Genomic DNA, 15327 nt, shown 5'->3' on the forward strand with positions numbered 1-15327 from the left:
TGGAGAAACCTAGGTGGTTACAAGAAGAATGTGGAAACTCCAGCCAAACAGCCCCAGAGGTCAGGATTGACCCAAAGACTCTGGCACAGTGAGGAAGCAGCTCTGCAAGCTCTGCCACACTGCCACCTGACATTATGTATACCCTGTTACCGTATTAACCACATGCCTAGGGGTGCACAGGGAGAGTTGTTGGTAACACTTTTCAGTCTTCTCCACGATAATCCAGTTAACATCACATTTTGGAAGCAGGAAGAACCTCTCCACATGCCTCCCTTTGTAAAACTTAAAAGTGTCAATACAACTCGCCATTCGTTTATTTACTAACAGTTCTCTTTCAAAGTGTCATATGCACACCAGACAATACATAATGGCTCTTTCTCTGCCCCACACTTCCCAAACCTTTGGGGCCAATGCAGAGCTCTATAATGTTAAATTGCAAAACTGAGCTTTCAATGTTAGCAGAAATGCAGGCAGGAACTTTAAATGTAGTGTGCAGTGAGTCAGAGTGGAGCAGATTACTGCCACACAGTAACTCCACCACATTCCCTGCATAACCCACTTCTCACACTAGCATCTCCTGCATTCTCTGTCTCTGTGTTAATCCTAACTGCAACAATTCTCTTTCCCCAGGATCCAATATCTCAGTACGCCAACTTGATCGTCTATCACTTGACAAAAGTTCTCGAATCTGACCAACATGCTGATGTCATTTCCTCTGCCAGGTATGTCCCTTTGGTATTGTTGGTAACTTGCCAAGTTCAGGTACAGGGAGCACTGATGTCTTTGGGCCTCAGTAACCATAGCGGAAGCCCAGCAAGATGGCGGTGCCTTCAGGCTGCCAGTCAGTTCTCACGTCCCTTGACGGATTCCATCCCAGTCTCCATCTCTTCGGTCACGACCCACACTGGGGCAAGAACTGAGGAACTCAAGTTATGCAAAAGAGTAAGTGTCAGTTACTAGCCAATGAATGACAGGGGATAAGGGTGAATAACAGCTGCTGGAAAGCTTCACCAAGATGCAGCCTGTATTAGAGAAAATTAGAAATAAGGGGACGCTAGATGAAATTGGATACTCCTCTGGAGCATCAGAGGGTGAGGAGGGACCTGACAGAAGTATTTAAAATTATGGAACGACTAGATTGGGTCAACAGTCAGAGTCTTATTTTTCCCAAGTAGAAATGTCAAATATTAGAGGGCATAGATTTAAGGTGAGAGGATGAAGTTTAAAGGAGACTTCTAGTCAAATTTTATACACAGAGACAATGTCAGAGTAGGTGGTGATAGCAACATTTGAGGGGCAATTAGACTAGCACATGAGCAAGCATCGAACTCAGGGATATAGAACATGTACAGGCAGATGAGATTAGTTTAAATTAGCAGAGACCATTAGCTGAAAGGCCTGATTCTGTGCTGTACTGTTCTATGTTCTATCTTCCAATGCTCTTTATAGTTACACGTTCATTTCAACACCACCAGGACCCGCACAAATGAGATATGAAGTGTAAACCACTGAGAGAGAACTGTTGGAGGATGTGATGGAAACATGGTCCCACATTGCACTTGGGGCACACTGTACCGTTCTGGTCACCCTCTAATTGAAAACGCAATGTTAAAAAGTACACAGAAGATTTATGAGGATGTTGCCACAATTAGAAGCCCTGATTCATAAGGAGAGGTTCTTTATTCCTTGGAATGTAGAGGATTGGGGAATAACGTTAAAAAAGTGTTTAAAATTATGAGACAGAGATAAAGTGTATGGTAACAGTCTTTTCCTCAGGTTAGGGGAGTCCAAAACTAGGGAGATAGGTTTCAGGTGAGAGGGGTAAGATTTAAAAGGGACCTAAGGGGTAAATTTTTCATCCAGTGCTTGGTAAGTATATGGAATGAGTTGTCAGAGCAATTGTTAACTGAGCACTATTGGCAGTTCAATATGGTACATAGACACCAGAAAATAACCTTGCTGAAAATTTATACTTTTTAGTTCACAACTGGAAGATTCACCACATCGTTTCAATCACTTAGCTCTTCAGTTTCACAACTCAATCAATTACTGGTACACTTCTTTAGCTTCCAAAACCTATCCTGATGAAGGGTTTTGGCCCAAAATATCAACTCTTTATTTCCCTTCACCTGGATGTCGCCTGTACTGTTAAGTTCCTCCAAAATTTCATGTGCATGGACCCAGAATTTCCACATCTGCGGAACTCTCATGTTTCCAAGATCCACCACTTGTATTCAGATATTACACATCCTTGATGGGTTCATTGATGTCGTGGCTCAGAATTACTTCCTCTTTGTCAGGTTCATAGGGATAGTTTTGGAGACAGTGTGGGGAGTCAGGGGTTAGGTTAGGTTTTAGGGACAAGGAGAAAGGGGAATGAAGAGTTAGGGGCAGATATGTGTGTTCGGAATCCAGGTCAGAATGCTCTCTGGTCTAAGGTTAGAGAAGCTGGAGACTGGGTCAACAGGCTCTCAGACCAGTGTTCCCCAGCTTGGCAAATCCTGAGTCAGAGTTTTGTGTGGGCTGGAGTCATGAGAACTGGTGACTCCTCCGAAGCCACGGGATTGGAGGTCCGTGTGAGCCTGGAAGTCAGGGGCTGAAGCACTCCAGAGCTGAAGATTAGTGATCTTGAAGACTGGATCAGGCAAAGCCCAAAGGTCAAACCCATGATTGGTGAGTCCTGGAATCGATGCCTGAAGGTCAAACCATGATTAGAGGGTCCTGAGGTCAATAGCCAGACGTTGGAAAAATCCAGAGGGCAAAGCTGGAGGTCAAAGTCCAGGGCTCGGCAAGTCCACAGGTAGAATACCCAGAAAGGTCAAAGACTGAAGCAGGCAAATCCAGAGATGAAAAGCCCAAAATGTTGAGTGTGAATTCAGCAAGTCTGGAGGTAGAGGCCCAAAAGCCATGACTACAAGTTTGGGCCAAAGTCTGGGAGTTAGAGGCCTGATGTCTGCGAGTCTAAGTGTCTGGTACCAAGAGCTGGAGACCCGGAGGTGCCCTGTCCTGAGGTTGGAGGCCTGTCTGTCTGTGTGAGGGGGTAGGTAGGTAAGAAGGTGGGAAAGGGGCTTGTTTGTCTTGTTTTGTTCCATTGTTGTTGCTGTTGGTGTTGTTTGAGCATGCTACACGGTGCTGGAATGTGTGGCAACACATCCTTGGGATTGTTGTTTATTAATATAAAAGTTGCATTTCACTGTATGATTCAATGTATATATTGATAAATCAATCTGAATCTGAATGAACCCCTAAATGATGAATGTGGCCAGGGTTTGATCTTGACGATTTCTACTCTAAATGTTCTTCATTGGTTGGTCTCTGGAGTCACTGCCGCCCTTGGTCACATAAGATATCTTTTTATACATTTCCCCACCATCTTTCCATCACACAGCCTTAATTCCAATCCTAACCCTCAGGATATGTGTTTCCATAACGTCTTCAAATTGCTATTGGTACCATCCTACAACTACCTTAATCATCTGGTTCCTAAGTTTCCAGAGATTACTTGAGCTTTATCATCTATCAAATGGCAAATTTCTACAAGATGTCAGGTCCCAAACACTTCCATCTGTTAGACCTTCCTTCCAGATAGCTCACAGCAGGATATCTACAGTGGACTGTAAAGCTGTCTCAGAACAGTTCTTACTTAAGAATGGGCAGGTGTCATTGACACGAATGCTCTTCACTGCGCCCGTTTGACCTGTAGTTTGCAGCATCTTTTCCTAAGCAGTACAGTCTCCTCCCAAAGCACAACGGGTACTTGACATTGCTCTGGCTTCTACAGGATCCTTTAAGAAACATTTGGATGGGTACATGGAGAGGTGGGGCTTGGAGCGATATGGGCTGCACACAGGAAATTGGGACCAGCTTTGTGGAACAGCATGGACTCGATGGGCCAAAAGGGGCTTGCATCCATGCTATATTACACAGTGATTCTATGAGAGAGCAGAGATTTTCACCCTGTGGCCTAGCCAATAATTACTCCTCACACAATACTGCTAAAAGGACATTTTGTTATGGACTCAGATACAATAGCTGCTGCGTTTCACAAATTAACACAGTAATTGCACATCTAGAACACAGAACATAGAGAGTAGAACAGTGCTCCACAATGCAGGTCCTTTGACCTATGATATTGTGTTACATTTTAACCTATTCCAAGGTTAGTTTAACCCTTCCCTCTCACACAGCCTTCCATTTTCCTTCTATCCACACGCCTACCTAAGTATGTCTTAAATATATTTCATTGGGTTTGAGAGGCCTACTAGTTACATAATCATACTTTTGATTATTTCTATTATAGTGTGACCAACATAAAGAAATTGAACAACTTGAAACAGGCAGGTTTGAAAGAAAACAATAATTCAGAGTTTTACAAATTGTCCATGTGTGATGGGAAATTCTGCTTCCCCCTGCATTACTGTGGGAAGCTGACTCAGGCAATGTCTCTATCTGTAGAAGAAGATAGTTCTTATACAGCAAGCAGTTCTACCCATTTGAGTTTATGATGTTAAGTAGTGTTCTGACTGAGTTGGTTAAGATGATTAAAAGATTTGAAAGGATACCCAATATGGAAGTGGGCAAATTTAGAACAAGGGGAGTAATCTTAAAAACAAGAGCCAGGTTCTTCAGGGAATATTGTCAAGGAACATTTTACACACACTGTAGGTCTTGAACTCTCTTGTCAGAGAAATTGCTGTGGGGTTTCATGTAAAAAAAAAAGACAAAGTAATGAGTGGTTATTTAACCACTATAAATTGCCCCTAGTAGGAAGGAGGGAATATAGGGGCATAAATGAGAATGTGGGTTTAATATGGTATTAATAATGGTACAGACTTGGTGGGCAGAAAGGCCTGTTTTTGTCTGTTGTGTCTCTATGAATGTGTGATTAACAGAAAGCTAAGGCAGGCAGTAACCACTCATCTAGCTTCCATTGCTTAACTCTGAGCAGAGGCAAAGTCTCAAGATGGAGCTGATATTTCAGAGGCCGGGTCGCGATCCAAGTAACATAGACTAACAACAAGCTAGTACTCAGAGAATGGCCCTGAGTCAGAAACAATTGTACCCAGCTTATTTTATCCTTTGTACCACCGTTTATTAAATACAAATGCATTGAGTACATGGACTTGTTTGTGTCCCATGATACATCATCCCAGACAGTGCATGGGAGCACCATTTCCCCTCACCGTATCAGTGACTCGCTCACTAAGTCCGGACCTCGGAGCTTAATCCATCCCACAAGGGGTTGGGTAGTGTAGACTCCAGTGTGGAACGATCAACATGCAAAAGAATGTGTACTCAAAGTGGTAGAGCAGAGATGGTTTCAAGGTCCTGTGGCATGTGTGTTACTGTGGGGTGTTTTTACTGGAGGTAAGTCAATGGTACGTGTCCCATCATGGAGACCTGTACTGGAACAGAGCACATCCTGTAGCAGAAAACTCCTCCAATATCAAAGCATGTTCCATTATGGAGAGCCCTATAGTATCAGAAAAAATCCTACAATAGAAACCTACATTAGAGACCAACACAAAACCATTGTCACTAAGAGAACAAACAGACTGGACTACGTTTATACAACAGACGCAGTACTTACAAAGCCATCCCACAACCCCCTCTTGGGCTCTCCGACGAAATCTCCATAATGTTAAACTCATCAATCTGACCACTGCTGAAAATGAGAAACCAGTCATCACCGTGTGGCCTAATGAGGCAATCTCTAAGCTTCAGGACTGTTTAGAACGGACTATCCGATAGAAGTTTAAGGCAACTGCTGCAAATGGTCAAGAGGAATATACCTCATCTGTCACCAGCTACATCTGTAAGTGTGTAGACAACATTGGTACCTCAAGGATGGTCATCTTACAGCCCTACCAGAAGCCCTGGCTGAACACAGAGGTGGTTTGCTGCTGAAAACTCAGGACACTGCCTTCAACTCTGGTGACAAAACAGCTCTCAGAGTTGCAGAGGGAATATCAGGAGGGCGAAGGCTGCCTGTGGAGAAAAAAATTCTGGAACACCTGTACGATAACGATCCCTGGCGTACGTGGCTGGGCATCAGGATTATTACTTACTACAGGAAAATTAGCATCGATGCCTCCTTTCCCGATGCTCTAAACAACTTTTATGCAAACTTTAAGGCATGCAACACAACACCAGCCACAAAACCTAACCTCCTTCCAGATGGGCAGCAGACATGAGAAAGACTTCACAGAGAATCAACCCCCCAAAACGCTGCCAAGCCAGACAACAGTCCAAGCCAAGACCTCAGGGAGCGTGCACACCAGCTCACCGACGTCTTCAGGCACACCGGCTCACTGACGTCTTCAGGCACACCGGCTCACCGACGTCTTCAGGCACACCGGCTCACTGACGTCTTCAGGCACACTGGCTCACCGACGTCTTCAGGCACACCGGCTCACTGACGTCTTCAGGCACACCGGCTCACCGACGTCTTCAGGCACACCGGCTCACCGACGTCTTCAGGCACACCGGCTCACCGACGTCTTCAGGCACACCGGCTCACCGACGTCTTCAGGCACACCGGCTCACCGACGTCTTCAGGCACACCGGCTCACCGACGGACGTAATTAACAGTTCACTCATCCAGGCTGCTGTCACACATGCTTCAAATCAGCCACCAGCATCCCTGTACAAAGAACTCAACACCTTCAGAACTAAACAAGTACTGCCCAGTGGTGTCAATCATCATCATGTGCTTTGAGCGGCTGGTAATGGCACATATCAAAAACTCCATTCCTGCCACGCTGGACACTCAGTTCAGTTGCTTACCAACAGAACCAGTCTACAACAGATGGCAAAGCAGCAGTCATGTACCTGGCCCTGACACACTGAGAAAACAAGGACACTTATGTTAAAATGCTGTTTCTGGATTTTAGTTTGGCATTCAACATTATTGTCTCACAGACTTGGTGAACAAACTCCTACTCTTCCATCTAAATACATCATTGTGCAACCGTGTGTTAGATTTCCTAACCAACTCCTCTTCCCTCTCTATCATCCTCAACACGGGTGCTGCCCCCAGGGCCGTATGCTGAGCCCAGTGCTCAATACTCTGCTCACACAAAACTGCACGGCCAGACTCCAGAGTGATCACATTGTCAAGGTCGCTGACCACAGGACATTGGTGGGACTCATCAACAATGATGAGATGGCCTACAGAGAAGAGGTGGAAGAGCTTGAGGCCTGATGCCTGGCAAATAACCTCTTCCTCAGTGTCAAAACAGCAAAGGAGATGGTTACCGACTTCAGGAGAACTCACCCCACTCATACACCTCTTTACATCATTGGCACAGGAACAGAATGCGAGCAGCTGCAAATCCCTGGGAGTGCACATCTCACACAACCTCTGCTGGTTCCAGAACACATCCTTCACAATCAAGAGAGCTCCCCAATGCCTCTACTTTCTGAGGAGGCTGAATAGCGCTGGATTATGCAGATCAATACTCGTGACCTTCTACAGATGTACAGTACCATCCCAACATGCTGCGTCACTGCCTGGTATGGAACTGCACTGCAGCACTGGGCGGCTTTACAACGGGTACTCAAAACTGCCCACCACATTACAGGCACCAGCCTACTCACTTTCACCCTTACTGCTTGGGGAAAGTAACTGGATATGCAGGAAGGTGCTGGAAATAGGCTAGCAATATTATGACATATCCCAACCACCCTGCTCATGGACTGTTCGCATTAGGGAGGAGGCTACGTAGCATACACGCCAGGACCAACAGACTCAGAAGACAGTTACTTTCCCTAAGCAGTAAGGTTGATCAATGCTTCTAACCACTAACCCAGCACACTCCACCTCCCACCACCACCACTACCTGATCACCCTGTCAGAGTCACCGTATGTACAGACACTCCTGTACCTAGCATCACTTTATGTACATTTAATCAATCTATGTATATAAGCTCTCTTATGTACTTATATTTATTGTGTATTTTTCTTGTGTTCTTTACTTTAGTGTGTGTTTTATATGCTGCATCAGATCCAGAATAACAGTTATTTCTTTCTCTTTTACATTTGTGCACTGGAAAAGACATTAAACAATCCTGAATCTTGAATCTATTATGTCAGAGCACATCCCATAGTGGATAGCCCTATGCAGTTCACTCACTATAGCAGCAGAGTACACACACACACAGATATCTACTGAATGTGCATTTCATTTCTGTCTTCACTGATAATCTCAGTTATTTTTCTAAAGTTCTCTGTTCCTCTCCTTGCCGTGTCTCACTTACCTTTCTTTAATACTCCTGCCAGTTATTGTTACCTTCTGTCCCAACCTTTGCTTTCTGTTGACGTGCAGGTTTATATGTGAGACAGCAAGCAACTTTACAGCTGAGGTTGGCAAAGCCTACAAGAGGGTTGAAGAGAACAAGGAGGAAGCTGACTCAATTACAAAGAAGGTGGGTCATTCATAGAAATTAACGCTGCCCCTCTGACTGAATCCTCACTCTACCAACTACTGTAACTCTTGAGATATAGTCCTGGGAGCTCATGGTGGGGATTGGAAAAGTGGGAAGGCTTGAACCACAGCTGGACAACGTGATGTGTCTGTACTTCTCTATTGCAGTGTGCAATGTTGACTCAGAAACTGGACTCCCTGGTCAAGGTTCTTGGCGATGAATCCCAGGCACTGATTATCCCCACCGGCACCTCTCCACCATCCACAGGTGAACAGGGTGAGGGCAAACCTGCTCAAACTGGTGGAGACCTTGAAAACAAGCCAGACGCAAATTCTGTGCCCAAAACGTTGAAGTCCAAGGAAGAACTCATGCTGCGAGCTAACAGTTTGAAGAAAGCTCTGAGGCAGATCATCAAACAAGCAGAGAAAGGTAAGTTCAGATGGTTAACAGCTCACTCATATAACAAAGCAGATTAGATGAGAGACTGACAAAGCTGGAGTGAGCGAGGAATGACATAAAGGGGAACAGATTGATACAGGATGAGCCAGGGAAGGATTGTCCCAAGTGTGGACAGTATCGGTATTGGCATTGGTTCAGTATTGTCACTTATACCAAGATACAGTGAAAAGCTAATCACTGGACAGGTGAAGAGAAGAGAAGTGGATAGAGAGGAGCCAGAATGGGAAATGGGACAAAAGAAGAGGGAAGGGGAAAGATTACCAGAAATTGGAGATGTTAATGTTCATGCCATAAAATTGGAAGCTAATCAACCAACCTGAGCATGGCCTCATTGTGGGAAAAAAGAGGAGGCCATGGTCCAACATGTTGAAATGGGAATGGGAAGCTGAACTGACATGGGTGGCCACTGGAAAATCCAGCCTTTTGTAGCTGATTGAGCAAAGGTGCTCGATGAAGTGATCCCCCAGTCTTTGTTGGTTTCACCAGTATAGAGGAGGTTGCACTGGGAGCACTGGATACAGGCGGGGGTGGGGGGGGGGGGGGCTACCTTGACAGACTTAGAGGTGAAGAATCCCTTTAACTCTAAAAATTGTTTGGGTCCCTGAATGGTGATGAGGGAGGAGAAGTAGGGACAGATGTAGCCCGACCCTCTTGTAGGGATGAGCCAGGAGGGAGATGAGGATAGAGGGATGAGTGGACAATGGAAACACATAGCAAGCGATCCCTGCAGAAAACAGTGTGTGGAGGGTAGGGGAAGATGTGCTTTCTTGTGGGATCCCTTTATAGATGACAGACATTACAGAGAATGGTTCACTGCATGTAGAGCCCCATGGGGTAAGGATAAGGAGAACTTTCTCCATGTTATGTTGAGTGGGGGAGGATGGGGTGAGATTAGGTGCTGAACTTGAGGAGATGCAAGTGAGGGTGTTATTGATGGTGGTAACCCCAAAATCTGAAGAATGAGGGCATCTTGTTTTTTCTAGAATGAAAACCTCATCCTGAGAACAAATGTGGCACAGCTAAAGGAACTGAGTAAAGGAAATAGCAATTTTGCAAGTGACTGGATAGTAAGAGGTATATTCAAGGTAGCTGTGAGAGCCTGCATGTTTCTAAAAGATATCAGAGATTGGGAAAAGGGAGAGAGGTGTCTGAGGTGTCTTTGAGGGCAGGGTGGAGGTTGTAGCAAAGTTGATGAAATTGATGAGCTCAGCATGGGTGCAGGAAGCAGCAACAATGCAGTTGTCAATTGAGCATAGAAAGAGTTGCGAGTGTTATCTGCGGAGGCTCGGAACATGATTGAAAGTGTGCAAAATGTCATGAGTGTAGGTAGGAAAGAACTGAACAAAGGAGGACAATGTGGAGTCAAGATATGCAGACATCAGTTCAGTGGGACAGTAGCAGGCAGAAACAGTGGTCCGACCTGGACAATCAGGTTTGTGGATCTTGGGTAGGACTTAGAAACAAGCAGTGCTGGGTAAGCAAACTATGAGGTTGTTGGCAGTCAATAGGAGATCTCCAAATTCAATGAGGCTATGATGGTGTGAGAGACAATGGCCTGGTGCTCCTTAGTGGGGTCATGTTCAAGGGGTAAGTACGAGCAAGTGTCTTGAGAGTTGCCTCCATTCACGCAGTTCTTTAATCCAGTCAATCCCAGTGATACCAAGGTGATGTTTCAAATATAAAATATCTGCCTTTGCTGTCTACGTGTCGATGCTGTGTTACTGGTTTGCCCAGTTTGCCCAGACTGCATTCAGCTTTTATCTTTTCTTCCAGTGGTTGATGAACAGAACAAGCAGAGTCAAGTAATGTACAGTTGTCCCCCAGACCACAACCCGCCTGTCATCAGGAGAGAGAACACAGAGGAGCTGGGTGACAAGAACATAGAGACACGTAAGGCAGCTCCATTCTAATCGCAATAATACCCATCTCCAGAACACTTTCAGCATAGCACAATACGCCAATGAACTCCACACTTCAAACAGTGCATAGAGTGTTGGGTGCTGGGGAGGAGCTGAACACTCAGAATGAGGAGAGCTGCTAATTGGCAAAATGCAACTATTCTACAACGGACAGATGGGTCACCCTCGGGAGTTACACCTGGCATGTCATTGTGCAGAGAGACAGATGAGTTACCCTGGGGTGACTCTTCTTGTGACTGTACAGAGGGACATAAATGTCACCGTAGAGAGTGGTATCTCCTGTGACTGTGCAGAATGTATTTTTCTCACCTGCTTATTCTTTTATTGATTCACTAACAGTGACCTCCACAACATCCACTATCATACTTGACCGATCAGATGGAAGCAGTTCCACTGAAGATCTCAGCTCAGTGTAAGTGTTCAATATCTAAATCCCTCTGCGATGTTACCTGCATCTAACACTAATGGAATTCAGATTTGCGAGTTTGCTCAGGAAAGAGTTATCTTGTGTGGCACTTGTTTATTTGCAACTTCAGACCACTTGACCTTGGCTGAAACTCTTGCCTTTGCAAAAAATAGCAAAGATGATTTTCTAGGGAATTCTGGGAAAGAAGATATTTACGTTCTTATCAGCATTGACATCTACAACACACATTCACAGATTAGATAAAACACATGCTAGTTACAGAATAGTGGCGTGTATCATTCCCAAGGTAGATATAATGTGGAACAGGTTAGTTACAGAATTAACCTCTCTCTGTAACTTTATGAAGCACAGCCCCATACTCCAAGAAATGGGGAAAAGTGTTTTCTCTGGGCAAATAAAACATGCTCACTGAACAGCAATAAATAGCATTTTGATATATATTCTTCATTTGCTAATCATGTCAATCAGATAAATAGAAGCATGGTGGGATACTTGTGTGCTCTGGGGGTCTCCCAGGCATTTGTTGTGTCCCAGGCAACCACAGGGGCAAGAAGTTTCATTATTTGGTTTTGGAGCTTGAACTACAACTGATGGTGCCATTTGTTGTCTATCTATGAGTCTGAGGGTTTAGTGGAAAGCATATTTAAGGAGGTAATCACCTTATAGTTCAAGGAACAGTGAGAAAATGGAGACTCAAGCAACATACACGAAATGCTGGTGGAACGCAGCAGGCCAGGCAGCGTCTATAGGGAGAAGTACAGTCGACGTTTTCAGCTAAAACCCTTCGTCAGGACTAACTGAAAGAAGAGATAGTAAGAGATTTGAAAGCGGGAGCGGGAGATCCAAAATGATAGAAGGAGACAGGAAGGGGAGGGATGAAGCTAAGATCTGGAAAGTTGATTGGCAAAAGGGACACAGAGCTGGGGAGGGGAGCTCCAGAGGGAGATGGAGAGCAGACAAGGAGTGATTGTCAGAAGGACAGAGAGAGAGAGAGAAAAAAGGAGGAAAAAATTGATAAATAAGGGATGGGGTTAGAAGGGGAGGAGGGGCATTAACGGAAGTTAGAGAAGTCAATGTTCATGCCATCGGGTTGGAGGCTACCCAGATGGAATATAAGGTGCTGTTCCTCCAGCCTGAGTACGAAGGGAGACTGTCAGGCTGATGGATAAAAAAAGAAAGTAGGCCTTACTTCCCATGAATTGCATCTGATGCCAAGCTGATGACAGTGATTGACTATGTGGCAGAGGAAATTCAGGGAAACATGAAAGTGATGGTCAAGTCTATTAGATCATTGGTTAGCTTGAAATAGTTCTTTCTGGATGGGGGTGATGGTCAGTGAGCCGATTTTTCGCATGGTGGATTATGGCACAAGCAGTTTCTAAGGGAAGCAATTAGATATGTCCATAAGCAGGTTTATGTATTTATTTGGGTAAAATCCTGGGTCCAAGTTAAGGGTCAATGCAGGATTGATGTGTTGAAATACCCTCCTCTTTGTGTAAGATTCCATGATTCTGAATATATTTCACTTGAGATGATGCCATGCACCCTGAGCTCTGTGCCTTTTGTTCTAGATTTTTCTCTGAGAAATGTGTAATGAACAATTACTTTGGCATTGGGTTGGATGCCAAGATATCACTGGAGTTCAACAACAAGAGGGATGAACATCCCAAAAAGTGCAGGTGTGTGATCTCACTTTCTACAGATAGAGTATTCTCCTTATTAGGTGACGGAACACACAACAGTTCATCTCTGAACTAGAAATACCTTCTCTCTTGTCAGAGACTGATGCATGTCTGTCTTGGGCAGTTTCCACTATATTTGGTTGCATTGAGATTGACTTTGGTCTGTCACAGGATACCACTCCCTACACAGAATAATGCAGACTGATCTGAGTTGATCTCTGATAACCCCCAATATGACGGTGGTAAAACAAAATTAACGTAGGTTCTGGGCCTCGCATCTATGAGTACAGAATAATACAAGTCTGTTCTGCATTGTCCTTATGTAGTGTAACAATTTGAGCCAAGTCTGTCCCAGACCATCCCTACTGCCTATAGCGCCATGGAGACCCAGCAGTTGTGTCTCAGTCCAAGTGCCCAGTGAATACATATTACTTCTCCCTTTCACACTCACTGTGACAGTCTTTCCACAGCTTCCTACACTGTTCCCATGAAACCTATTGTAAGTTCAAAGAACTGCACCTTATCTTCTCTCTGGACATATTGCAACCTTCTGATGTCAGCACTGAATACAGAAGTTTCAGATGAGCAGCTACTCCACCCATGGATGTCCCATTCCCAGAATTAAGTTTATATGTTTTTCTCCTCAGATTTCAGATTTCATTCATCTCTTCCCACTGATGCTCCCTCAAACACACTTTTCATGCCAGCCTCTCCCAGCCAGAAGCACTACTCCTTGTGTCACAACCCTTCTTCGTCTCCACTCTATCACACACCTTCCTATCAGTTCCCATTTATCTTCACAATTTTCCAAACCACACCATTCCCGCTTCTCATCAAATTGCCTCCAACCTGAAACATGTTTCCAGCATTTTCTGTCTGTAAAATTCCCAGAATGTTCCTTTGTGTGTGATGATTTTCAGAGTCTGGTGCTGCTATATGTGCAACGGAAGAGAATTCTTCACCTCTGTCCCAAGCTCTGTGGCTGGCTGTGTAATGCAAGCTGGACTTGGACTGTTCCAGCCACCAGTGTCATACAGATCACATTTCTTATAACCAGTGTTGATTTATGTTACATTTCCTATGACCAGAAGTCGAACCAAGAACATGATGTTGTACGGAGTCCTTGGCACCAAAGAACTTCTCCAGAGAACATACAAGAATTTAGAGCAGCGCATCCATTTGGAGGTACATAGCTTATATCAGTGGCTGGTGGGTGGGATTGTTCGGAGGACTGTTCTCTCATTTCAGAAGCTGGGCTGCAGTGTGGTCTAATTAATGTGCAGGTGGGAGAGCCTCTGCATGAATCCTGGATGTAGCTACCTTTAATTTACTCAGGAATATAGCACAAAAGTGACTGGCATCGACCCAAACCTTTGCTGAATTGAAGATAAAATAATTTTGCTCTGAATCCAGTCTATAATGGACCTCCCTTTAGAATATTCAATGGCATATAAAGAACGGCATTTGATATATGTCATATCTTGCTCTGTAACTGCAATTTGAGTTTTCAATGGGATAATGTTAAGCTCTTGTTCATTTCCCCCTCTGGGCACCATTGCCAAAGCCAGCATTTATTATCCACCCTGAACTGCCTTAAAATAGTGGTAATTAATGATTTAATTGAACTGTTGCAGTCTTCATGAAAGGCTGCTCCCATATGTTGGGGAGGAAGTCCCAGGATTTAGACCCATCAGCAATGAGGGAGCAGTGACACAATTCCAATTCAATACAGTGTTTGCCAGAGGAGAAACTGCGAGTTGTAGTGTTCGAATACATCTACCCATTTTCTCTTTACCTTCTTGGCGGTAAAGGTAATGGAGTTTGGAGTTCCTCTTGGACTAAGTAATCACAATGAATTTTGTAGATTGTGCATCTGCAGCTGCTGTGCATTGGTGGTGGAGGGAATAAAATCCTTAGTGTTGGATCAGGATGGTCTGCTTTGACCTGCACTCATTTAAACAGATGGAGATGAACCCATCACACTCCTGATTTGTGCTTTGTAAATTGCAGACACCTATGGGTGTATCAGGTGAGTCACTTCCCACAAGATACTCAGCATTTGATGTGCTCTTGTCGTCAGGATATTTATATGGTTGGCTCAGTTGGGTTTCTAGCGATGTGAGAATGCTATTGGGTAATCAGCACCGTTACCATCTATAAATATCAAAAGTAGATGGTTGGAGTCTCTCTTACTGGGACTCTGAGATATGCATGCTATTTGGCTCCAATCAGCTTGTTCCTGAATCTTGAGGGGATTTTACTCTATCCAGCATGCTTGGTAGCTGCCCTGTTCAATGGAGTAGTCAACAGGGGATTTTACTCGGTTTCTGGCTGACTTTGTCACAATTCTGGGAATGTTCAGTGGGGCAATGTAGAGGGAGCTACAATCCGTATATCCTATCATTCTGTAACT

At 44.5% G+C, this 15327-nt stretch overlaps 1 protein-coding gene across 4 annotated transcripts in view; it reads left to right on the forward strand.

Annotated features, from left to right (window-relative positions):
- The window catches only part of LOC140734508 (diacylglycerol kinase delta-like), a 170566-nt gene that overhangs the window by 118812 nt on the left and 36427 nt on the right, over positions 1-15327 (forward strand). For all 4 annotated transcript variants that reach the window (XR_012100551.1, XM_073058574.1, XM_073058573.1 and 1 more), the window contains exons 13-19: positions 631-722; positions 8328-8427; positions 8595-8856; positions 10660-10776; positions 11145-11217; positions 12804-12911; positions 14003-14099. Coding sequence is in view for 3 of the 4 variants with exons in the window: in XM_073058574.1 (XP_072914675.1) it covers positions 631-722; positions 8328-8427; positions 8595-8856; positions 10660-10776; positions 11145-11217; positions 12804-12911; positions 14003-14099 (849 nt within the window). In the remaining variant the exon portion in view is untranslated. The remainder of the gene's footprint in view (positions 1-630; positions 723-8327; positions 8428-8594; positions 8857-10659; positions 10777-11144; positions 11218-12803; positions 12912-14002; positions 14100-15327) is intronic.

Source organism: Hemitrygon akajei, chromosome 10, assembly GCF_048418815.1.
Source record: "Hemitrygon akajei chromosome 10, sHemAka1.3, whole genome shotgun sequence".
NCBI classification, from domain to species: domain Eukaryota; kingdom Metazoa; phylum Chordata; class Chondrichthyes; order Myliobatiformes; family Dasyatidae; genus Hemitrygon; species Hemitrygon akajei.